At 43.2% G+C, this 27,414-nt stretch overlaps 1 protein-coding gene across 1 annotated transcript in view; it reads right to left on the bottom strand.

Annotated features, from left to right (window-relative positions):
- Positions 1-16,120: 16,120 nt before the first annotated feature.
- c6h2orf49 (chromosome 6 C2orf49 homolog) overlaps positions 16,121-27,414 on the bottom strand; it is a 35,129-nt gene continuing 23,835 nt past the window's right edge. Inside the window, exons 4-6 of the mRNA XM_033022613.1 lie at positions 24,828-24,997; positions 23,143-23,515; positions 16,121-16,909 (exon numbers count right to left, since the gene is read on the bottom strand). Of these exons, the coding sequence (XP_032878504.1) occupies positions 16,853-16,909; positions 23,143-23,515; positions 24,828-24,997 (600 nt within the window). The 3' untranslated portion in view covers positions 16,121-16,852. The remainder of the gene's footprint in view (positions 16,910-23,142; positions 23,516-24,827; positions 24,998-27,414) is intronic.

Raw genomic sequence — 27,414 nt, 5'->3', positions numbered from 1 at the left:
AGCATACCTGGAGAACAAGGATCGGTGATGTTTCTGGTCGAGACCCTTCATCATGGGAAAGGGAAAAGAGGTATGAAAAGGTACAAAGAACAAAGGAATGAAAGGTATGAAAAGAACAAATCAAAGCCAGCAGCGAACCCCTCTTCAGGCCTAGAAACCTATGGATGAGTAAAACATAGTATGCAATGCATGACTAAAACATAGTAGACATGCATACAGACGCATACACGCACACACACACACACACACAATACTGGAGGTGTACGCTCTTGCATATTTGTAAAGAAAGAAAAGAAAGAAAGCCTTTAATTAAAATTAAAAATGGCTGTCCCCATTTGCAAATACAGGGGCCAAATTTCAGGCTAGGGCTTCTTTGCAAGATTGGCTTGCCTCAATGGAGCTGGTGGCAGGCTGGCTGTATTCAGGAAAGCATGCGAACTGGATCCTTAAAAGGACCCATGTGAAGAGCCAAATGAGAAATTTGATTGCACAACTCTATTTCTGAGAAATTGAATTCCATTAAAGATGTAATCATAATGGATATTCAAGTACTTACTGCATTCAACAGTCAAGAGTGTTTTATTGTCATATGTCCCCGACAGAACAATGCAATTCTTACTTGCAGCAGCACAACAGAATGTGTAAACATAGTACACTGTAAACAATATAGTAAACGAGAGGGAAAAAACACAGGCACTCTTTAGCTAAATGTGAAATAAAATTCTACGGGGTAAGACGGAGGAGACTGGAGGTTGAGGGCTGAGTGAGGAAAAGTGGGAAGGTATTTCATGAACTCCAGTGTAAACGGAACTGTAGAAAATAAATAGGGAGGTACAGTGTAGAGCCTACCTGTGTGCCTTGTGAACTATCAGAATAGACAGTATAAATGCTGCTAATGACTGCAACGCTAGAGTAACTGCGGGTAGGCAGCATCCTTGGGTAAAAAGTACAGGTGACCTTTCAGGTTGGGATCCTTCTTCAGAATCCCCATCCCGACCCGAAATGTCACCCATCCTCTCTCTCTAGAGTGGCTGCCTGATCCGCTGAGTTACTCCAGCACTTTGTGTCTATCCTGGAGAACATGGGCAGGTGACATTTCAGGATGGGATCCTTCTTCAGAATGATTGAAAGATAAATCAATTTGGAGAAGGTTCCTGACACAAAACATCACCTAACCATGTTTTACAGTGATACTGCCTGACCGACTGAGTTACTCCAGCTCTTTGTATCCCTTAGGAATTTAGTGGATTTCTGGAAAGATTTCTGCAATCGGATCTGATTAAGTCAAGTCTCCACTAATGCTGGAGATGTCTTGGTTATATTGGCACGGGTGGAAATTAGATAAAGACAGGCTGCTAAGGGTAAAGACCAACAGAGTAAGTCTGCAGACTAGAGTCACCACTCTTGCGGATGTGGCATAGTAGCGATGACCTGCATTTCACGAGCTCCACCAACCTCCACAGAGAGTCATGGAGTCATGCACTTCAATAACCTGACACTGTGGAGGGGAAAAACAAAAAAATATCCTGCATTGACCCGTTTCATGTGACTGGAGACAACTGGCAGGAACTCAAAGAAAACCACAGACTATAAATAGAGCAGCATTAGACAGGCACTGAAGTGTTGACAGGTTACATTAGTGGATGATGGTTGGCGTGGATTTGGTGCGCTGAAGAGCCCGGTTTTGTGGTATAGGGGGGTTGCACGTAAGGTCATCGGGTCAAAGGGCATGACGCACAGGGCAGCTCAATCGATGTGGAGGACATAGCGGCCTCGGTATACACTGTTAACACACGAAACGTGTACTTTCTTACCTGTTAAAAAACGCCAAAATGATAATTTTTTGCGCTGTAAATAATTGTGGGTGCTGTTATTGAAAGTGGGAAGGTATCAGGTTAAACTAGTGTTATCTCATGGTGTAGCGTCTTTTACAATCTGCGACTAATATCCTGCATTCATTGTCGTGTCCAGACAGCACCATCTCGATAAGCCTTCGCTATATAAAGCACTCAAGGCACTCAAGGTCAGAGCAATTTGATTGCAATATTGTGGAGTTCTTTTTTTTTGGTGACTGAGCGCTCAGAACCAAATGCTCTAGTATCTGTGCTCTGAACCCGAGCACCAAAGTGTAAGCGGCCGAAGGAGCGCATCCCTCAGGACAGCCCCCATTCTCCCCCCCGGAGTCAGTGCTGTCCGGCCACGGCCTACATCCACCCTTCTCTCCATAGTCACATTGTGCTAGGAGTTGTTCATACAATTCTGCTGCAGATACTGCAACAGATTAATGATTAGCTCAACATAATCATGAACTATCTAATTTCTATAACATCAGAAGGAAGTTTGCAAACACCATTTGCAGGCACTATTCTTGGTTCTTGTTTTCTTGGTCCTCCAAAATATTCCAAATGGAATTTAAACTGGAGGTGGTGATGGGAGGGCTTAAGCCAGAAAGGGTTATTGGGAAGAAAGAGCTACTTTAAATTTAGTTGCATCTGGTTGGGTAACTATAGTTGGGTGGAGATTATTCCATGCTTTAATTGTGCGGGGAAGAACAAATTGCTGTATACACCTGTCTTTCTAGCTGGGATCACAAATTGGATCGAATGCCCTCGTCTGCTCCTAATTGGTTTGGGTTTGGTGTAGATCTTGTAGTCTATGTCGAGCTGACCATTTAACATTTTGTAAAAACAGGTCAAACGGTGAGCTTCACGTCTGTCTTGGAGAGGGTTCCACCCCAGAGAATTCAGAAGTTTGGTGACACTCGCTTCTCTCTCATAGGTGTTAGTAACAAATCGAGCTACCTGTTTTTGGACACGTTCGATGGAAGAAATGTTTTTATTTGTGTATGGGTCCCACGCTGCAACTGCGTAGTCCAAATGAGGTCTAACGAGGGTGAAGTATAGCTTCTCCTTGACAGAAGTTGAACAATGATGAAAGTTGCCCCTCAGAAGGTTTAGGACACCTGTTGCTTTCACCATTGCATGATGAGTCTGACCATTCCAACGCAGATCATTCTGCAATTTGATGCCAAGATACTTGGTTTGTTTGGATTCTTCAAGGGTGGCACCAAGTATATTGTAAGATGTTTCGCCTGGATTCCTCTTTCTGGTGACACGCGTAGTTTCACATTTGGAAGGGTTGAACTGCATGCCCCATTGTTGTGACCACTCAACCATAGTATCAAGATCCTTTTGGAGAGCATCTTCATCATCAGCTGACTTAATTGGACGGTACAGCAAACAATCATCAGCAAAAAGTCTGGTCGTACTTGCGACTTTTTCATGGATGTCATTTATGTAAAGCAAAAATAGGTGTGGGCCAAGTACTGTACCCTGAGGTGTACAGGTTTAGAGGGATGTGGGCCAAACTCAGGCTGGTGGGGCTAGAGCAGACGGGACATTTTGGTCGGTGTGGGCCAACAGGGCCGAAGGGCCTGTTTCCACACTCTATGACTCTATAACAAAGAGTAGAGGCAATTACAGTACCTGTACCCTCGACAACAATAGGTTGCTCCTCAATGTCATGCAGCCGCAGTGAGATGGGTCTAGATTATAGGAAATTGTTATAGGAAGATCTACAGGTAGAGGGGGAGGTCTGTTTCCTGAACATTAGGAGTCTCGGCAGTTTGTATCAGCGGTTGTTGGAGTCTCTCTGGTCTCTCTGCTCCATCATACGTTCATGTGATAGGAGCAGAATTAGGCCATTCGGCCCCATCATGGCTGATCTATCGCTCCCTCCTAACCTCATTCTCCTGCCTTGTCCCAATAACTCCTGACACCCATACTAAACAAGAATCTATTTAATTGCCTTAAAAATATCCATTGATGGCCTCCACAGCATTCTGTGGCAATGTATTACACAGATTCACCAAGTTCAAGTTTATTGTCATGTGTCCCTGATAGGACAATGAAATTCTTGCTTTGCTTCAGCACACAGAACATAATAGGCATTTACTACAAAACACATGAATAAATAAACTGATAAAGTGCAAATAACAAATAATGGGTTATTAATGTTCAGAGTTTTGGCTGAGCCAGGTTTAATAGCCTGATGGCTGTGGGGAAGTAGCTGTTCCTGAACCTGGTTGTTGCAGTCTTCAGGCTCCTGTACTTTCTACCTGAAGGTAGCAGGGAGATGGGTGTGTGGCCAGGATGGTGTGGGTCTTTGATGATACTGCCAGCCTTTTTGAGGCAGCGACTGCGATAAATCCCCTCGATGGAAGGAAGGTCAGAGCCGATGATGGACTGGGCAGTGTTTACTACTTTTTGTAGTCTCTTCCTCTCCAGGGCGCCTCTGATTAAAGAAATTCCTCCTCATCTCCTTCCTAAAGCAACCTCCTTTTATCCTGAGGCTATGACCTCTCGTCCTAGACTCTCCCGTCAACATCAGAGAAAGTGACCAAACCACCAATCTCTTAACATCTGCTGGAGATTTACGTGATGCTATCAGGTAGATAACAATTGTCATGTTTCCAAGTCAGCAAATTACATTTTTTTATTGTGCAAAATTGATTATTCCCAAAGGACAATTCTTCCATAATTCTCGATTAAATGGTTCAATTAAATTAATTCTCAATTTGCCACATGACCAGACTGCCATTGTTTAGATAAGATGATGTTGCTTGTGAATGGAAAGTAAAGAAGAATCAGTCACAGTTGACTTTGTGTGCGATGCAAGTGGCATCTAGTGGTAAAATGTGAGCATTACAGCAATTTTCTAGATTAATTAGCTCAACATAATCATGATCTGAAGATAGGCAAAGAGAAAGGACGAAGGACATTTATTGTCACATACACCAATTGGTGTAGTGGGAATTGAGTTACCATGCAGCACACAAATAAGATAAACACACTTTAGAATTTAACATAAAACATAATAAACATCCCCCCACAGCGGAATCAATGTTTCCCACTATGAGGGAAGGCACCAAAGTTCAGTCCTCTTCCTCAGTTCACCCGTGGTCAGGGCCTATTTGTGGCCTCCGCAGTCGCCGCTATGGGCCCGATGTTTCAGGCCCTCGAACGGAAGAACACTCTCAGCGGCCCATAGCCTCCGAATTGGCCGCTTCCTACCAGAGACCGCGGCTTCCAAAGTCCACAGGCCGAGCTGGGCGGAGATTTAAAGCCGGCGACCTCGGCGAGAGATCCCAGGGCTCCGCGATGTCACAGTCAGCGCCGCCTGCGGCTGGAAAGTCAGCGCCGCCAGCGGCTGGAAGCTCTGCAGACCACAGCTCCACAGTGTTGAAGTCGACAGTCGCAGCACTCCGGAGCTCCAACACAGCGATACCGGTAAGGCATCGCTCGCTCCGCGGTGGAATCCAGTGCTGCGCCGCCGCTGCTGAAGCTGAGGCTCTGGCCGGTCTCCGGCAGGAAAGGCCACGCCAATCCAGGTGGTAGGCCACGAGGAGGGGGGCGAAGATGCGGCTCGGAGCATAGTCGCATCCTCAACCAGGAAGTGACTAAGAAAACAGTTTCCCCCTCTCCCCACCTCCAAAAACAAACTTTAAAACAGACTAAAAATAACAAAAAGAATGAAAGGCAGCCACACTCGATGGCACCACCAAAGTACTGAAATAAGTCAGCGCATTTCAGGTCAAAGCTCTTCTTCAGCCTGAGAGTCGGGGGGAAGGGAAACTAGAGGTATCAATAGGTTCAGAACAAATCAGAGCAGGCACCGATGACCAAGGAAAGGTGGAGCCCACGAAATTTTGCTTGGGCAGTTTACAATCCAGTGGTGTGAACATTGATTTCCCTAACTTCAAGCAACCTCTGCATTCCCTCTCTTTGTGGCCCCCCCCCCCCCCCCTCTTAGTTATCACCTCTTCCACAGCCAACAATGGATCATTGTGGGCTCCATCTTTCCTTGGTCATCAGTGCCGGCAAACATCATCTATTAATTTTCTCCTGAGATGTTGCCTGAGCCTCTGAGTTACTCCAGCATTTTCTGTCCACCTTTGGTGTATACTAACATCTGTAGTTCCTTCCTACACATAGATGGAACTGCAAAATTATAATGAAAAGTTATTAAATTATTACAAGAAAATTGTTATGATAATGTTCAGTTTTCCAGAGCATATCCAAGTCAATGTATGCTGTGTGGACATTGCTGACATGTATGGCAGGGATGTGTCAGGTGCTGAAGAACCTGTTCTTGATTTTAGCCTTTTGTATAAAACAGTTACTTCTAGCCATCAATGTTATTAGGCCTATAAAGGCACAAAATGGCAGTTACTCAAAGGCAGGCAGCATCTCTGGAGAACATGGGCAGGTGACGTTTTAGGCCGGGACCCTTCTTCAGTCTGAAGAAGGGCCCCGACCAGAAACGGCACCTATTCAGGTTCTCTGGAGATGCTGCCAGACCTAATGAGTTACTCCAGCAATGCGTGTCTTTTCTCGCAAACCAGCATCCGCAGTTCCTTGGGTCTCAATGTTAATAGGCATTCTCCTTGGAATACAATGTGCTGGAATAATGATCAGATGCCAGCAAATAAGGAACAGGAGTATGGGGAGGCCACATCGGCTTAGCAGGATATGTTCTTACACAAATCTCATAGAAATACTATGACCCATTGCTACTTGGAATTTGCAATGATATACTGTCATGGTGATAGAGTTATACAGCAGAGAAATCGGACCTTTGGCCTACCAAGTACATGGCAATTATCAAGCGTCCATCTACACCAATCGCATTTTTTATTTCTCCGACATTGTCATCAACACCCCCATCCCCTCCCAAATGTTACCATTCATTTACACACCAGGTCATCAGGGCCGATTTACATTTGCCAATTGGCACATCTTTGAGATTTGCGAGGAAACCGGAGCTGCTGAAGGAGAGCGATGCTCTTATTGGGAGAACATGTAGACTTCACACAGTACCCAAAGTAAGGATCAAACCTCGCTGCTTGGAGCTGTGAGGCAGCAACACAACTAGCTGCAGTCTGTGTTGTTATGTTTCTCATTTGGATATGCGGTGGAAATATTGCTCCAGCCAAACTCTACCGTCAGAATATGCCATCCACTATTTGCCATCCCACTGTTCCACCTTTAAGGGAGGCACAATGGCGCAGCGGTAGAGCTGCTGCCTTACAGCGCCAGAGACCCGGGATCGATCCTGACTACAGGTGCGCCTGTACAGAGTTTGTACGTTCTCCATGTGACCGCGAGAGTTGACTCCAGGTGCTCCGGTTTCCTCCCACATTCTGAGGACATACAGATTTGTACTGTAGGTTAATTGGCTTCGATAAAATTGTTCTGTAAATTATAAACTGTCCCTAGTGTGTAGGATAGTGCTAGTGTACAGGATGATTGCTGTCCAGCACAAACTCAGTGAGCCGAAGGGCCTGCTGTATCTCTAAAGTCTAAATAGGGCAAGGACTTCCCTGAAAATTAATCAACATTTGTCAGCATCCATCACTAAATATTTTAAGCATTTCATCGTTTGCCATCCGCTGTTCATTTAGGGTGGCTATTGACGCTGCCTGTTGATACAGCATCTGCCTGCCTGTATTTCATTCTCTCTTGTCAGAGAGCAACAACTGGAAGGAGCAGAGCAGGTTCCTGAGGAATACAAGTGTCCCAGTGGAGCACACACATCATTTTATGTGCAGCATTTATATGTCAACTCAGAGATGTTTTAGTTTTTAGTTTTAATTTTAGAGATGCAGCTTGAAAAAGGGCCATTCGGCCCATCGGGTCCGCGCCGACCAGCGATCTCCATACACTATTTTTATCATACACACCATGGACAATTTACAAAAGCCAATTAACCTACAAACCTGCACATCTTTGGAATGTGGGAGGAAACCAGAGCACCTGGAGAAAATCCACGCAGTCACAGGAATAACATACAAATGCCGTACAGACCGCACCCACAGGATTGAACCAGTGTTTCTGACGCTGTAAGGCAGCAACTCTTTCACTGTGCCACCCTCATGTTTGAAGACAAAAGTGATCTCACTTCCTCGTTTTGTAACCACTCCATGAACTTGCACAGAACATCACCTTGGCCATTGCACCTGCCAGCTATAACAAAGCTTTCATTTTCAAATAACCCACTCCATCATCTGCACTTGAACCTCCATGATGATCAACTGCTGGGCATCAAGTGGGAGACAAGGCCAATAAGCTGACAATGTGGATCTTGACTTTGATGCCTGACTTGCACATACATGGGCTGCACACACATACAATAGAGGCCATTACAGTGCAAGAACTGTGACGGAACAGACGATGGGCAAGCTAAGAAACAAAAGATTGCACCAAAACATCACATTTCATCTCTACAGAGATGCTGCCTGTCCAGCTGAGTTACTCCAGCATTGTGTCTATTTCAGTTTAAACCAGCATCTGCAGTTTCTTCTTACACAGGTTTGTAGGTTGAATGGCTTCTGTAAATTGTCCCTAGTGTGTAGGATAGAACTAATGTACGGGTCATTGCTGGTCGGCCTGTTTCCATGCTGTGTCTCTCAACAAAAGTAAATGTGTATTTCTTCCAGATGGATTCAATTAATTATTCTTGCATGCTCTCTTGGCGCACGTGTCACACTGCCCACTCAATCATAAAATAACTTAAATGCTAAGGTCCAACATTATATCAGCAGATTTCTATTTACAGATCTCTCCAGTCATTTCTTCCCACAAAGCTGATTACAGACACCAGGAAGAATTCCCATTTTAAATCCCAGGAAATTTGCAGAAGTGTGTTTTGCGGCTTTTGAATCCATCAGTGGAGCACTCGGTATTCCAAGGTTAACACTTAACTGGAGTGGAAGCTGGATTTTACTCTGTGTTTGGAAGTGGCAAGCTTTCATTACAGGGTGAGCAAAAGCAAACAGATCTCTATGGATTTGCCAAATTTGAAGTAGTAGTCTGGGGCCAATTGTTTATTATATAATCTAGTAAAGACTTGCCAACATGTCATACATCCTTAATGATCCTTCTTTCAATTCTCAAATTTTGTCAGTTCCAGGAAGCCGTGAAGATAAAGAAATACTGTGCAATGTTTACAATAATAGCTAGAAAAAATACGAGAAATTTGAGAATTTTACCCTCACGAGGGAAATCTGCAGAGATTATTTTCTGGGATAGGAGGGAATATTTTCAGAACATATAACCAAATCAGCCAAGTACGGATGGAAGGACAGCACCAATTACATTTATCTGTGTATGGTAAATAAACAAGAGGAATTATTTAAAAAAAATTAATAATTTATTCAAATTATAGTTTAATTTTACCACACAAACACAAAATACACACATTCAAAACAATATCCTATTCATTTCTGCTACATTCCATCAAAGTAATGCAATTTACAGGTAATAATAAGAATCCAAAGGTAGAGTCACAAAAGTCAGGAGATGCTGGAATATTGAGACTAAATCAAACTACTGCAGGAACTCAGTGCGGGAAGGCAGCAACCGTGGTGGGAATGGACAGACGCCATTTTGGGTCAGAACCCTTTCTCAGACTGAGGGAAGGGAGATAACTGGTAGAACGAGGTGAGGGGAAGAGGTGGGGCATGTCAATTTACTCGGGCAACATTGATAAATAGGAAACAGAAATTACCACAGCTTCTGCCAATAAAAGCAGGGGAATTTCACCAGAGAAATCGTAGTAAAATGTAGATTGTGTATGGTAACTACGTAGAAATCATGCGTATAAAATCACTCTCATTGAATGATAGCACTGCAGTCACCAAGCTGGATTAATAATAATAATAATATCTTTTATTGTCATTGCACATCAGTGCAACGAGATTTAGTATGCAGCTTCCAACCGATGTAAAAGAAAAGTAAAATAAATAAATAAGCTGTGTGACGTGACCATCCGAGGGAGACAGTCCAGGGGGGATGGGGGGCACTCAGCAGGGCCGGTTTAGAGCCGCTATAGCTCTGGGAATAAAGCTGTTTCTGAGTCTGGAGGTTCAGGCGTAGAAGGCCTTGTAACGTCTGCCGGAGGGAAGTAGTTCGAACAGTCCGTTACAAGGGTGTGAGGAGTCTTTATAACAAGGAATGACGCAATCATCTTCACTCCAACTGGCTCACAATGTCATATTATACTGCCCTTAAATTAATACTGAGGCAGAATACCTCCATTCACAATAATTATGATACAATTAATTCAGAAAGTTAATTATGAAATAGCTGCATATTTATTGACGATGTTGAAGATTAATAATTTATACACTAATTTAAGCCTCGCTCCCACATAAAATCCATGTGAAGAATTTAATTATACTGTAAATGCAAAGTGGCAGGGATCAGAATAACAATGACTAATAATTATTTATTATTATAGGGTTACATTAGAAGTGTTCCCTCCCCATTCAGCCTTGCATTATAACACTAATATTGAGAATCAACCAGATATCACTCTTTTCCAGAGTAGATAATCAGTCATGCAGCTTGGAAACAGGCCCTTCGGCCCAACTTGCCCACATCGACCAACCATGTCCATCTACATAAATCCCACCTGCCTGTGTTTGGCCCATAGCCCTCTAAACCTATTCTATACATGTACCTGTCTAAATGGTTTGTAATTGTTGTGATAGCACCTGCCCCTACGATCTCCTCTGGCAGCACATTCCATACACCCACCACCCTTGAGTGGAAAAAGTTACTCTTCAGATTTCTATTGAATCTTTCCCCTCACCTTAATCCTGTGTCCTCTGGTTCTCGATTCTCCTACACCGGGCAAGAGGCCCTGTGCATTTACCCAAAATATTCCTCTCATGATTTTGTACAACTTAATATGTAAGGAACTGCAGATGCTGAAATCTTGTGTAGAATACAAAGTGCTGGAGTAACTGTGGAGCAGGCAGCATCTCTGCAGGGTATGGATAGGGAATGAAAGATATTTACCTGTGGGATCACAAAGCTGCTGATGGAGCTCCACAAGAGATTTGGATGTGTTGAACTGAGGTCATTCTGTACTGTTGTTTGTTGAATGAGAGCTGAGATTTCTTCTAGGTGTCCTGGTCATTATTCAACCCTCAAAATTATTATCTGATCATTTATTCCACTATCACTTGTAGAAATCTACTGTGACAAATTGGTTGCTGCTTCCACAACAGTGTGGAATGCACTTCTGTAATGCCCCTATCCCACTTAGGAAACCTGAACGGAAACCTCTGGAGACTTTGTGCCCCACCCAAGGTTTCCATGTGGTTCCTGGAGGTTTTTTGTCAGTCTCCCTACCTGCAACCTCCGGCAACCAACTGCAACCTCCGGGAACCGCACGGAAACCTTGGGTGGGTCGCAGTCTCCAGAGGTTTCCGTTCAGGTTTCCCAAGTGGGACAGGGGCATAAAGCATTTTGTGACACACTGAGCTCATGGAAGGAACAGTACAAAATCGATGCTCTCTCTTTACAGAGTACAAATATTTACGATATTACCTTCTCAGGAATATGACTGCTGTTATAAACAGATGGCTGTAGTCCAGTGATGTGCAAAATAGATTTTGAGGGCAATCCTACTCGGGTCGTCTTGCATCATATCGATGGCACAACACAACATCACTTACAAGAACCATTTGCTGAATTTTAAATCTGCTGATCTTTAGGGAGATGTGTGTATATATTCTTAAATGTAATGGAGAGAACATGTGTGGCTATAACATGAGAATGGAGTGTCTTAGTTGACTTTATGACTATGAATATAATTTTAAGATAATTATTGGGAGATCCATTCTCCTGCAAGCCTCCATTTGCACATATCTTTGAATAAGTATATTATAAACAACTAAAATATATGTGTGTTTGTGTAGGAAGGAAATGCAGATGCTGGTTGAAACCGAAGATAGACACGAAATGGAGTAACTCAACGGGACAGGCAGCATCTCTGGATAGAAGGAATGGGTGACAATTCTGGTTGAGACCCTTCTTCAGACGTGTGTGTGTGCGCGTGCGTGCGCGCATATATACATACACATGCACAAGTATATTATAAACAAAGGATGCACCTTCAATTCTAAGAAAGTAGCTGTATAAAGCAGTCGATGTGGCATGAATGCAAGGAATTGATACAATGCTTTCATTTAACCCAGATTGCCAAGATAATAATCTCTGCATTCTTCTGGTTTGATGAACTTTGCTACAAAAATAAACTTCATGCAGTGCCACATTAATTTGTTTTATTGGGTTATTGCACCATATTTTTTGATAATAATTGATAAACTTTCTGAGAACATAGAAATAATTATTGATAGTGCCTTATTAATGTCTGCAATGCTTGCTTCTGAAAGGCAAGGCATATTGTTGAGGCACACAGGGTCAGTCAATGTGGTACCTATATCTGATGTGGGATTGTTTGATGCCAGTTTTGAGAAGATGAAATGAGAAGACATTTCACCTTCCAGCACAACAGCTCCATCACCAATTTTATAGCAACTGATGCTCCAGCGACTCCTTTAATCCAGGCAAAATCAAAAGAGCGCACTTGAAATTCCCCCCAGAAGTCCTCCCAAAAATGTGGTGCCTATGCTGGGTAAGGCGGCCAATTTTGATCTCGTCGGGACTTCAGCACCGATCGGTGTTGAATTTTCTGGATAATCCAGAATGGCTCTGGAACCGTGCCAGGAAATCGGCAGTGGACCTGTACTAATATGACACATTCTGAAAAACGCAACAAGTCAATAAAACATAAAAATAGACACCACAGCAACTACTTACCTAAAAGGCACGTATCAATGTATAGTGCCCTCCATAATGTTAGGGACAAAAACCCATCATTTATTTATTTGCCTCTGTACTTTACAATTTGAGATTTGTAATAGAAAAAAAAAAAATCACATGTGGTTAAAGTGCACGTTGTCTTGATTTTAATAAAGGCAATTCTCATACGTTTTGGTTTCACCATGTAGAAATTACAGCAGTGTTTATACATAGTCCCCCCCCATATCAGGGCACCATAATGTTTGAGACGCAGCAATGTCATGTAGATGAAAGTAGTCGTGTTTAGTATTTTGTTGCATATCCTTTGCATGCAGTGACTGCTTGAAGTCTGCGATTCATGGGCATCACCATTTTCTGGGAGTCTTCTCTGGTGATGCTGTGCCAGGTCTGCATTGCAGCCATCTTTATCTTATGCTTGTTTATGCTAGTCCCCTTCAGTTTTCTCTTCAGCATATAAAAGGCATGCTCAATTGGGTTCAGATCGGGTGATTGATTTGGCCACTCAAGAATTGACCATTTTTTAGCTTTGAAAAACTCCTGTTACTTTAGCAGTATGTTTGGGATCATTGTCTTCCTGTAGAATGAACTGCCAGCCAATGAGTTTTGAGGCATTTGTTTGAACTTGAGCAGATAGGATGTGTCTATACACTTCAGAATTCATTATGCTACTACCATCACCAGTTGTATCATCAATGAAGATAAATGAACCAGTACATTCAGCAGCCATACATGCCCAGGTCATAACACCCCCACCGCCGTGTTTCACAGATGAGGTGGTATGCTTTGGATCTTGGGCAGTTCCTTCTCTCCTCCATACTTTGCTCTTGCCATCACTCTGATACAAGTTAATCTTCGTCTCATCTGTCCACAAGACCTTTTTCCAGAACTGTGGTTGCTCTTTTAAGTACTTCTTGGCAAACTGTAATCTGGCCATCCTATGTTTGCTGTTAACCAGTGGTTTGCATCTTGCACTGTAGCCTCTGCATTTCTGTTCATGAAGTCTTCTGCAGACAGTGGTCATTGACAAATCCACACCTGACTCCTGAAGAGTGTTTCTGATTTGTCGGACAGGTGTTTGGGGGGTTTTGTTTATTATAGATAATTCTTCTATCAGCTGTGGAGGTCTTCCTTGGCCTGCCAGTACCATGGCGATTAGTAAGCTTCTGGCGGTCCCTGGGGGGTAGGTCACTCCTTGGATCATCCCCCTCACCGATCGAGGGACTGGGGTGTTGGTCTGCCACGGGATTTCCAGACCACCCTGGGTTTAGTGCTCTCAAGGTGTGTGTGTGTGATGTACTCTCGCTGTAGGGATTAAAAGACTGTTTGAACCCGCCTGTTGAATGGCCTTTTCCTGACCTCGTCCAGGCCGCTACACTGGTGACCCTGCCATTCATCACACGTTGTGATGGATAGCAACGCTGTTGCACTTAAGCTCCCTACTCTGTGGACCGAAGAGCCTGACATCTGGCTCCAGCAGGCAGAGGCACAATTTGCTGTGAGAGGTATTACAGCAGATGAAACAAAATACTATTACGTGGTCAGCGCGCTTGACCAAGTGACTGCGAGGCGAGTTAAGCCTTTCCTCAGAGCCCCCCCGGTAGCTAGCAAATATAGGGGCCTTAAGGATTTCCTTATCAGGAGGTTTGGCCTTGGTGACTCCGAGCGGGCAGCTCGGATTCTCCGAATGGACGGCCTGGGCGACCGCCAGCCGTCTGCCCTCCTGGAGGACATTTTCACCCTAATGGGGGACCACGAACCTTGCTTTCTATTTAAATTCACCTACCTGCAGCAGCTCCCGCCCGACATCCGCCTGCAGCTCGCCAGGGATCCCTTTACGGACATGCAGGCGCAGGCCGAGCAGGCCGAACGAGCTGTGGATGTCCCGCCAGCGGGACCTGGAGCCGCTGACCGTCCTTCCCGTGGCGTTTGGAGGCTCAGAGCAGGTCTGGGATCGCTATCGACCGCGTCTCCGCTGCTCCCAGTCGGTCCCCGCGGCAAAATCCAGCCGCCATTGGGCATTCCACTGCAGGCACGTCTTTCCAGCACGGCCCGTCTGCAGTTCCACCCAACGCCAACAGAGGTTGCTGGTGTTCAAACCATCCAAATTGGCTTGCAGTTCCACCAGACGCCAGCAGAGGAGGTTGGGGAGGTTACCATCGCTGGGGAGCTGCAGCCAGGCAATGTCGCCCACCCTGTTCATTCCCGGGAGACAAAGGGGCCGGTCGTCAGTGATTCCTTCGGCGGCCGGCAAAATTCATCGCGTCTTCGCCTGGGATCGCCGCACTGGAGGTCGATTCCTCGTGGACACTGGTGCGGAAGTGAGTGTTCTGCCTCCCTCCATCGCTGACATCCATGCGGGCAAACGGGGCCACCTCCTCACCACGGCAAACGTGAGTGCTATTCACACCTACGGGTTTCGCACCATCTCCCTCAACTTTGGCCGCAGCTCCTTTTCGTGGGAGTTCGTCATTGCTGACCTTTCCCAGCCGCTGCTGGGCGCCGACTTCCTTCGAGCCCATTCACTGCTCGTGGATGTCAAGCTGCGGCGCCTGATGCACTCCGTCACACTGGAGCCGGTCTTCCTCCGAATTGGTGATCCCGTATCACGCCCTGATGGCCCCGTCGTTCGTGGATGCGACTTTTGCGCGCATCCTGGCGGATTTTCTGGACATCCTTGAACCCCACTTCCGCTCCTCCACCCCCAAGCACGGGGTGGAGCACCATATCCCTACTACCGGCCCGCCTGTGCACGCCCGGGCACCTCGTCTCGCGCCAGCCAAGCTTCTTCTGGCTCGGGAGTTCAGCCTGATGGAGGCGACGGTGCCCTGAAATGGGGGGGAGACGGGGGGACGACTTTATATAAACACTACTGTAATTTCTACATGGTGAAACCAAAATGTATAAAAATGGCCTTTAATAAAATCTGACAATATGCAGTTTAACCACATGTGATTTTTTCTATTACAAAACTCAAATTGTGGAGTACAGAGGCAAATAAATAAATGATGGGTCTGTTTCCCAAACATTATGGAGGGCACTGAATAACCAAGTTTTTCACTTGCACTTCAATTAGAGCTTCTTGTGAGATATCCATTTTATTCAATGTCATTATCATCTACTCCTGAGTAACATGATGACAAAGTAATTTAACATTTGCAAAGTACATTAGGATACGATGTCATGTTATGTAAATAAAAATTATTCATCTTTCACATGGCTCTTTATCTGCATTTCTTCAATGGCAAACTCATAAAGAGAAAAAAAGTTATAGACTCATGGTTCCTTCTCTATGGGGCTGTCAGTTTATGTGTTGAGATGAATCCAGAAACTGCAGACAGAAAAACACATCTGAAAAAATGTTTCAATATACCTAGGACATTTTCTAATATTCACATGCATGTGACAACACAACTATTTTAGAAATGAAGAAGCCTTATAAACTTCCATTTAAAATTTGTGATGACAATATAGTGTTCTTTAATAAAACAATAGACCGAAACAAGTTTACATTTCCGGCGGGATTGAGGAAATCAATGAAAATCTACCCGCTCACAGTGGATTTATTCTTATACAAGCTCATGTTTCCATTCCTGCACAATTGAAACAACGTCTTTTATGCCGTTTACTTGGGCTTTGTTTTGCAACATGAAATATAATTTAAAAATAAAAAGGAGTTAATTCTGGAAACAAATCAGATGGAAAAATACAGCATAATATTTTTTTAAAGGCAGAATGGTGCTCTTGAACCATTATTACAACTAAAAGGGAGTTTCAGTTTTAAACTCATTGTTCATGCAGTTATTTGCAGGCCTGATCATTTATGCAGTAATTATGCATAATGTAATATACCGTACCTCATATGCTACATGACGATCTATTTTCTATTCAAAATATAATGACGAACCTTTCACAAACAGAAAGCTAAATCAAAAAAAACCCATGGTTGTACAGAATATATAAATTGTAATGTGGTACAAAATTGCTCAGTGGGGGATGTATGCCAGTAGTTGGCCTACTTTTCAGAACCAAATTTGGTCAGGTTATCTTTTTTTAAAACAGTATAATGAGTGCATCTTTTCCAGTTGGTTTTCTAGGCTGCCATTTCCAAGAGGTTTGTTGGCATTGCTAACTCAAATATAAATAAAACACCATCCCCGAAATATTAGGACTAGCAGATTTTATGGCCAAGTAACATGTTGAATCTTTCTCTTTGGGTCTGCAGAGCTTAACTCCCCCTGTGGGCAAAAACAAAATATTATTTACAATAATTACACATTCATTGCATAAAAGTGATAATGCACTCAAATTAAACTTTCACCATAAAAAGATGTTTAAAATATCCAAACACATTATCTATAGTTTATAAATTCTTTCTCATATTCTTTTACAATATGGAGAAATCAACTGGAAAATTGAGTTAAGCCATTTCTCAGATGGATCCCATCAATCCCATTCATTTCCCCACGTAATTCCCTGTTATATAGCCTTGCTCGTATGCCTGGAAATATTTCCCCCACCTCCCCCACACGGACCCTTAACACTTGTCCACCATAAAGATGAAACTTCTTTATCCGAACTAGAGTACTATTAAGGGTGGAATGAAGAGAATAGAGGAGCACTTTAAGGATCCAAGATCTATATTTTTCCCCCATTATGGAACAAGCAGGTTATGGCCAAACTCTTTAAGGGCAATAGTTATTTCAGTCCAGGGGACCTGCACTTTTCCTTGAAGATCTTATCTCTTTAAAGTCACCAGTACCAATATGTGATGGTACTGAAGAGGATAAATAAAAAGCACATATTGTGAATACAAATACAATGGCAACCACAAAATCAGTTGAATAGAAAGAGGGAAGAGAAATCCTAGTGTACGTTTAACATTGACAATAGACATTAAGGTAGGCAACATTTCAATTCTAATGATTTACATGATATTGTATCAAAAGAGACAGGGAAGCTGCACAAGATATGCATTTTCAGAGTTCTCTATATTTGTAAAGTATATTTTGGATAGGAAAACTTGTTAAAGTCATATTATTTGAGTAAATGAGAAATCAGGAGAGAAGATACAAAACTTCTAACAACATTGTAGGGACTGTCAAAATCTGTCATCAAGGATAGGGTTAATAAAACATTCTTTCTATTTCTCTCCACAGATGCTGCCTGACCGATTGAGTTCCTCTAGCAGTTTGTTTTGTGCTCACAGTTACCGAGGAGTCCGTTCTGAAGGGTTCCGACCCGAAATATCACCCATCCTTTTTCTCCAGAGATGCTGCCTGACCCACTGAGTTACAGAAGCACTTTGTGTCTATCGTCAGTGTAAATCAGCACCTGCAGTTCTTTTCTACAGTCTGTACTGCCGTAGCTTTTCAACACACTGGACAATCTGCACTATAAACACATGATACATCCCATAACACCATTAGAGCAAATAATCAAAAACTTGATTACAGAGCTTTAAGGAACAAAATGAGGAAAGTAGCGTATACGTCTAAGGTTTGAGGAGAAGGCTCCACTGATTGGATACTTGGCATAAGAAAAACACTGCAATTTAATGGGATGATTAAAATAGAGATTGCTGGAAAGATTAGAATTGTCATATGAAGAAAGCTACACATCCAATTTGAAACAAAGCTCTCAGACTCTACACTATCTTCTAAACAGAAATCAAAATTTCTTGCCATGGCAAGGAATACAGGATTTTATGTAAAAGTTTTAAACACCAAAACCACTTGATCATGGCTTTAAAAATCTATGCACTTTGGGTAGTATTTATGATAACAGAGAACATTCCATTATTTCTGAACCTTATTAAACAAAGTTAATAAAATGACAAACATTTTAAAAGGAAATGGTGGTACAGATAACAAACTACAAAAAGGGGCAGAACTTAATTCCTGATCCTCATCTGGGCCGTCATAGGATAGAGTATTCCTCTATTTGGGAAAATGGAAAGCCAGTACAATAACATGTGCAGCTCCATAGATGCTGCTGCACCCGCTGAGTTTCTCCAGCTTTTTTGTGTACCTTCCAGTAAAATAACAGTATTGTTCATTCATAGCGTTTCCTAGATTATCGAGCAGGGGACATGAAGTAGGCACAAGACATGCCCTATAACATCTTGGTAGAGGAGCAACAGGAAGGGGTATTCCACATCTTTACTGCTCAACTTCCTTGCCTGGTGTCCATGGGGCAGTGGGATCCCAAGAAAATGAGACAATTATTTTATGATATGATGTTCCTCAGTACAGTGAAGGGGGAATTCACCAAAAAGCTGAAGAGGAACACAAATGAGTACATAAGCAAATGTCATAAGCCATAAGCAAATGTCAAATTGAAGCTATAGCTTGGTTTTGTCAAAACATTTTCTCGCCTGAAGTGTGGAGATACAGCACAGAAATAGGCCGTTTGGCCCTCCGAGTCTGTGTCAACCCCGTACACCAACACTATCCTACACAATTGAGACAATTTATACATTATTTTTTTTTAACCAAAGCCAATTAACCTACAAACCTGTATGTCTTTGGAGTGTGGGAGGAAACCGGAGCACCCGGGAAAAATCCACATGGTCACAGAAAGATCATACAAACTCCGTAAAGACAGCACCCGTAGTTGGGATCGAACCCGGACCTCTGGTGCTGCAAGGCTGCAACTCTACCGCTGTGCCACCATGCTGCCCCAGACGGAATTTCCCAACTCTGCATTGGTCAGGTATACCCACCCAACCTAGCAACAGAAATATTGAAAGATGATTACATTAACTTTCAGATCCATGTTTGCATTCATTTTCAAATTATTGGCTGCAGACAGCAAGTGATTAGTATTTCAATTAGGAACTAAAGTTCACACTACAATATTTTTTCAACTCTTCCTGATTCAAAAGAGCAAAACCAGCAACAAACAGAAATAGAATCAAGTTTCCAGATCAAGATGTCTGGATTACAGTAATTGGTGGGCTGAATGCCAGATGTAGCTCATGGCAAAAGTACAAACTCAGGTCTAGAGAGTAAGCAATACCAGATAAAGTGTCACCATAGCAGGACATTAAACAGGACATTAACTTTGAGGCAAGTTCACAAGATGTTCATAATCTAGTCTAATACTTGATAATGTAACAATAGTAAAACTCAAAGAAGGGATGTCAACATTGGGCGAGAGTTGAGAGTGAGAAATTGCGAGGGAACGTAGCGGCTGAGGGGGGGCGAGGGTAGGAAGCGTTTGCATTTTTCAGCTTGAAATTGTGCAATCTGTTGCATACTGTAGCAAGTCTTTTAACTTACACTTGAATGCAACATTTATGCTTCAAATTGGATTAGGTATGAATAAGGTTAGGCTAAATTACATTCCTAATAAGATTCCACAGTAGAGCCAGGCTCTGATCAACAGGTGTAGCACATGAATGACCTTAGCATATTCATGCATGGAAATCAGATTATAATTCATGCTGTTATGCATATATATAGAGAAACAAAAAACATAGAAACAAGGCAAGAGTCAGACTTCCATCACTGTTCTGCACAAATAAATTAATCAACCTCACCCTTTGACTATAGAAACAAGACGAAAATAATACCACATATTCAACCGTACATGGTTCAATGAAATTAAGATATATATGTAAAACATATATGGAAACAGGCCCTTCGGCCCACCAAGTCCACATCGACCAGCAATCTACCATACACCAATTCTATCCTACACGCCAGGGACAATTTACAGAAGCCAATTAACCTACAAACCTACACTTCTTTCGGATGTGGGAGAAACCGGAATATCCAGAGGGAAACCCATGTGGTCATAGGGCGAATGTACAAATTCAGTACAGACAGCACCCGTAGTCAGGATCAAATCTGGGTCTGTGGTGCTGTAAGGCAGCAACTCTACCGCCGCGCCACCCCATTAAATTATTTTTTTCTGTAATATATTTATTATGGTGTCACGTCAATAAAGATGAACACATGATTCTGATTTTTGCCCTTAGTTGTATAACACACATCCCCAGTCATTGTGTTTTATGGCTGGTTTTCAACAAGTCTGAAGGTCTCGACCCGAAACATCACCTATTCTTTCTCTCCAGAGATGCTGCCTGTCCTGCTGATTTGTTCCAGCTTTTTGTCTCTATCTGCAGTTTAAACCACCATCTGCAGTTCCTTCATAAACTCTTTCTTAAGTGAAACAGGTCCTATTCTCATAATATTATTCACCTCAACTAAGTATTTTTTTCACCTCCGTTGCTGCAGAGAATACAATCCCAGTTATCAAATCTTTCTTCAAAGTGAAGAAAAAAAATTCCAGTCCTGCCAACATGTTTATAAATCGCCCCTGGATCCTCTCCAGATCAATTGCACCCTTTCTGCAATGTGTCATAGTCTTACAGCATGGAAACAGGCCCTTCATCCCAACTTGTCCATGCAGATCAAGATGCCCCATCTAAACTAGTCCCATTTATCCGTATTTGGCCCATATCCCTTTAAACCTTGTAAGGGTGTGTGTTAGGTTGTGTGTGAGTGTGTTAGGTCGTTTGTGAGAGTGTGTGTCAGTGAAGCGGCGACAACACCCGGAGTGATGTCCGGGGAGCATTCCCCCCCCCCCACCCCCCCCCCCCAGGCCAGCCCAGGTGCTCTGTGTCCAGCTGGGGTCCGGGGGAGGTGAAGGACAGTGACCTGGGGGTCCGGGGGAGGTGAGGGACAGTGACCCGGGGGGGGTCACTATACGAGCTGAGCCTTAGCCCGAGATTCATCCCTGCGGCTCCGGAGGCGGCACCGACGCCCCCACTCACTCGGTCCGCTCCTGGCTAAAGCTCCATGAACCATGGGGTGCGGACAGAGCAGCCGACGGACAAAGAGCCGCCGAAGGTGAGGATGGGAGGTGTGAGCAGTGCCTCGGGCGGTGGGGCCGGTGCTGGGACCACCGCCGTGCCTCACCTATCACACCATCTGCACGGGAATGTGAATGCGGGTGAGGCAGCATCTATCGAGCGGTAGACAAAAATGCTGGTGAAATGCTTGAGTCTGAATGAGGGTCAAACTCAGACATAGATGCTGCCTCACCCGCTGAGTTTCTCCAGCATTTTTGTCTACATTGCCATTTTAAATAGTGTGCGATGGGCGTAAGCCAATCAAATTGTTCTTTCTTTACGGGAAACCCGGCAACAGAAAACTATTCTCATTGGTGAGTGTGGAGGAGTGTGACTTTATTTATATTTAAAAATATATATTTTTTGAGCGCGAGAGCTTCTGTCATCGGCGTGAGTTTCATGAAATACGTGACTCTCACGCTCAATGCGTGAGAGTTGGCAGCCCTGCTCAAAGTGATGGAATAACTTGGTGGGTCAGGTAGAATCTGAGGATACGGATAGGTGATGTTTTAGGTTGGTATACTCCTTCAAATCTGAATTGTGGCCTATTCACGGCCTCCAGAGATGCTGCCTGACCCGCTGAGTTACACCAGCATTGTGTTTTATTTAGGATTCCAGCATCTGCAGTTTAATTTAATAATGCAATTAACAATAAATAGAAAGGAACATTGTAAATAGCATAATATGCTGGATAACCTTTGGTCTTAAACATAGGGAAAGATGAAAGAAACAAAGCTTGCCTCCTCTCAGCAATAGAAACAACTATACCCTGATCAGCAATTAAAGGCCACATAAGGGAAGAATAGACCTAACGTTGAAGACTTTATGAACATAGACACCAAGGCAACAATATAATAATTGATTTTAAACTGTTTGAAAAGTAAAGAAAGCTGCAGAGACTGGAAATTTGAACTAAAAATTGAAAATGTGGGAAATTCTTATCTCTGGCAACTGTAATCTTTGATCTGAAACATTAGCTCCATTTCACTTCCCACAGATACCGTCTGACCCGCTTCCAGCATTTTCTATTTTATTTTAGATTCCAGCATCAACAGTATTTTTTATTTTTATTTGTTTTTTGCTCTGATGCAAAGTCACCTGCCTGAAACGTTAACTCTTTCTCTCCCCTCAGATGCTGCCTGACCAGCTAGGTCTTTCCAGCATTTTCTATTTTAATCTTAAAATTTATAGCCTAGTGACAAGGTGAATGCGATGAAAATTGGTGAAAACTTATGGCAACACGGGCTTGTCCTCCAATTTTTTTAAACGGTGCATTTAAAGCTACTCAGTAAATATAATCACTCACAAAAAACAAACAAAAACTGTTAATCTCAGATACGATTGTGTTTATTGGTCCAAACGCACTAACTTGAAGCATCAGGACATTACTAGTTCATATAATTCCAATTAAACAAACAGGCTGGGACTTGTATCACTATTGACTAGAACCTATTCTTCAGCACATCAATTTCATCAAATTCTATCAATACAACAAGATACATTGTCACTACTATAACTCAATTACATAAATGTGTAAAAAACCAAAATGCATTACATTATAACTGCGTTTTCCTTTAGGTCTGACTGAAAGCGGTAAATCTTAAAACTTACTGGTGGATCACCCTCTCCATCTGTTGGAAGCGCTCGCTTTAGTTTTATGGGATTGGCGCCTCCAGGAGATGTTGGGCACGGCAAAGGTGAGGTTTTCAAAGGCATGTCACCTCCATGTTTCATGGTGGCCATACCGTTGGTAGATACAGCACCTCGAACTGGATTTTTGACTGCATTAACATCAGTCAGAATGTGTGTGTCACTTAGCTGGACAGGGGGTGTATTATTGGGACTCGTGTTTGCAATCCCTGCTGGCGGATGTTGGACTAGATCAGCCGTTCCACTGTCATTCTTTTTTAGTTTTATTTTCGTGCTCGTAGAGCTGCCATCGAACACAATTAGAGGTCTTTTTCTTGAAACCTCTGGTGTTGGCCTGCAAAATAAATAAATGACTCAGTTGAATGCTTTGCTAAAAAAAGTTCAAATAAAGGAGGCCTTGAAACATATAGGCAAACATTCTCACTAAAATGAAACATGCAAGTAAATTTTTTTTCCCCTTAAAATGTTGATGGAGAAAGTTCATGGGAATTATTAAATATTAAGCCCGAGCTACATCTTTCAACTCAACAAAAATAAATATAAAGGGGATAACTATATCATTGATTAGTGCAATATTAAAGAAACTGTTTGGGTGAAATACATTTTTTTTAAATTTACTCATGTTTCTTCATGAGATGAATAGCCTCCTTCTGCGTCAATGAACCCACGTTGAGTGCACAAATGAGATGTAAATGAAATTATGAATAATCACCTGGTATAAATGCTACATAAACATGAGAAGATATGACTCTTTAGGTGGCTCAGTGCTACTGCAAGAAGTGTGGGTCTCATAGCTCCAGTGACCCAGATTTGATTTGTATCTCAGGTGTTGTGTGGATTTTGTCCCTGACAGCATGGGGTTGCCCCCGGGTGCTCTGGTTTTCTTCCTCATTTCAATGTCGTGCTGGTTATTAGATTAATTGCCCACAGTACATTGGCCCTCGTGTCGTTGTAAGTCAATGGGTCGAGGGCCTTTACTATTTTTAGCTTGCAATAAAAACTACACTGCCATTGAAGAGACTGGTTTTGAAAATCCTGAGGGGAAAATATATTTTTAATTACAAATTTGAAACATTACAGCCCCTAACCCCCTTCCTTCCATTGAGAATTGTTTTTACAATGCAACTTTCTATAGTGCGAGGAACATAACTATCTGGTTGTAGCAGAACAATTAAGCACCAGTTCCCGTAGAAACAAGGAACTGTAGATGCTGGTTAATACACAAAAGGACACATGGTGCTGAAATAACTCAGCGCGTCAAGCAGGACCCTTGGAGCACATGGATAGGTGACGTTTCAAGTTGGAACTCTTCCCAGACCAATTTGTTTAGGGGGGGTGGGAAAGAAAGCTGGGAGAGAAGAGAGGCAGGACAAAGTGTGGCAGATGATAGGTGGACACGTCTAGTCATCTGCTAGGTATAACCTGCCAATTGAAGGACACCTTATTCCTACTCTTGGTTTTCTATAAGTTAACCAACTCCCATCCAGCTCCAATTCCACCTGTTCCAACCATATTCACTAACTTCCTGCAAGGACCACTAAGAAATGCCTTCTGAAGACCAAAAGCCGCATGTTCCACTGGAATATGATAACCAGAGCTTCCGCCATCTCTGCAACATCACCAATAAACATTTTTGATTTACGTGCCTTTTACTCTGTGTCGCACAAATGGACTGGTGTTTTCTTTTCTCAACCATCTTTCTTCCCCATCTATTCTTGGGCAACTCCCTCTGTGGCAGGGGGATGACATGCTGAATGTACACTTCAACAATCTGATCCTTCTCTGCATCATGCAGGTTCTCAGTAGGTATTTCCCTCTGGAAAGAAAAATGGAGATTTCATTTTCATCAAAAAAACAAATGTACTCAATAATAATAATAATAATAATAATATCTTCTATTGTCATTGCACATCAGTGCAACGAGATTTAGTATGCAGCTCCAACCGATGAAAAAGAAAAGTAAAATAAATAAATAAGCTGTGTGTCATGACCATCCGAGGGAGACAGTCCAGGGGGGGGGGGGGGGGGGGGGGGGTGGGGGGCACTCAGCAGGGCCGGTTCAGAGCCGCTATAGCTCTTGGAATAAAGCTGTTTCTGAGTCTGGAGGTTCGGGCGTAGAAGGCCTTGTAACGTCTGCCGGAGGGAAGTAGTTCGAACAGACCGTTACAGGGGTGTGATGAGTCTTTATGGATGCTGATGGCCTTCCTGAGGCACCGTGTGTGGTAGATGCCCTCCAAGGCTGGTAGCTCTGTCCCAATGATCCTCTGCGCTCTGTGGACGACGCGCTGAAGAGCTCTCCTCTCCGCCTCCGTGCAGCTGAGATACCACACAGAGATGCCATACGTTAATATGCTCTCTGTGGTGCAGCGGTAAAACGTTGTCAGCAGCTGTTGGGGCAGACCAGTCTTTTTTAATGTCCTCAGGAAGAACAGTCGTTGCTGTGCCTTCTTGACCAGCGCAGCGGTGTTGGTGGACCATGTGAGGTCCTCTGAAATGTGAGTGCCCAGAAACTTAAAGCTGGACACTCTCTCCACACTTTCCCCGTAAATGGAGATTGGGGCGTATTCTCCATTATGGGACCTCCTGAAGTCAATAATCAGCTCCTTGGTCTTGGAGGTGTTTAGTGACAAGTTGTTACGTGTGCACCAGTCCGCCAGGTTCTGCACCTCCGCCCTGTATTTTGTTTCATCACCGTTGGTGATCAGCCCAATCACTGTTGTGTCGTCTGCAAACTTCACGATGGTGTTGGTGTCGAATGCAGGAACACAGTCGTGAGTGAAGAGGGAGTAGAGCATGGGGCTTAGTACACAGCCCTGTGGTGTGCCAGTGCTCAGGGTGATAGTGGAGGACAGGTGCGGGCCCAGTCTCACTGCCTGCGGTCGCTCCGTCAGAAAGTTCAGGATCCAATCGCATATCGGCGAGCTGAGGCCTAGCTGGTGGAGTTTGGTGGTGAGCTTGGTGGGGATGACCGTATTGAATGCAGAGCTATAGTCAACGAAGAGCATCCTCACGTACGTGCCCTGTCTGTCCAGGTGAGTCAGGACAGTGTGAAGAGCCAGATCCAATAACAGCTCTGTGTAAATGTTGATTTCTGGGATAGAGTTACAATTGAGAATGTAATACGTTTCTATTTACAAAATTTACAAAATTTTTGAAATGGTTTCCTGCTTCAATAAAAATGCAGGCTTTATTTCACTATTAATCCAGTTACTGTTGAAACAGTAAAGTCTGTACTATCAATAATGTCAGGTTGTCAGCCATGTGGGTGACTTGTCTGAAATTAACTAACAAGCTGTTCAGTTCAGATGCATGGACATGGAAACCCAGGTCATTTTATATGCCAATTCAATCCCTCAATTTAAAATAGATTTTCTATTTCTCTATCAAAGTGAGACTTCATTTTCCATATAATATTCATCCACCATGGCTGTACCCATTCACTTGATCTATCTACAGGAGGCTTCTCCGCAGTCTCCTTGCATCTCAGATTGTCAACCAGCTTTGAATCGATTCCAAATTTGGATATATTATACTTGGTCCCCTCATTCAAATCACTGATAGATTGTGAACAGCTGGGCCAGCAGCACCAACCAGAGAAACACCCTAGCAACACAATCAGAAAATGACCCATTTATTTCTTGTTTCCACAGACAAATTTCTTCATGTTTGCAAGTGAATTACAAATGTAATTTCACTCAAAGACATATTCTATTCCCCCTCCCTCATTTCACCTTGAATTTATGCTGTTTAGTATTCATCATTTCCATCCTGGGAAAGAGAGTGTTATCCCAAAATAGACTCAAATTGCTGGAGTAACTCAGCGGGTGACGCAGCATCTCTTGAGAAAAGGAATAGGTGATGTGGGTCAAGACTCTTCATCAGACTAAGAATCAGGGAGGGGGACATTGGAAGTATGGCGACACTGAGTGTTATCCCATCTATACCTCTTTTTAAATTTTTTTTATATACTTCTATCAGACTCCAAAATTGCAGAGAAAACAAACCAAATGTGTCCACCTTTCCTTATAGCTAACACACTCCATTCCCCAGGCAACATTCCAGTGACCATCTTCTGCGCCCTTTTCAAAGACTCAACATTCCTCGTAGTTTGGTCGCAAAATCCAAACAATAGCCCAAATGCGGCCTCACCAAAGTTTGATACATGCACAACATCCCAACTTCGACACTCAGTGCCCAAACCAATAAAAGCAAGCAATCAGGTCATACACCATC

The sequence above is a fragment of the Amblyraja radiata genome, chromosome 6, assembly GCF_010909765.2.
Source record: "Amblyraja radiata isolate CabotCenter1 chromosome 6, sAmbRad1.1.pri, whole genome shotgun sequence".
Classification (NCBI taxonomy): Eukaryota; Metazoa; Chordata; class Chondrichthyes; order Rajiformes; family Rajidae; genus Amblyraja; species Amblyraja radiata.
The sequence above is the reverse complement of the archived record's forward strand: the minus strand, read 5'-3'. Positions and strand labels throughout refer to the sequence as shown.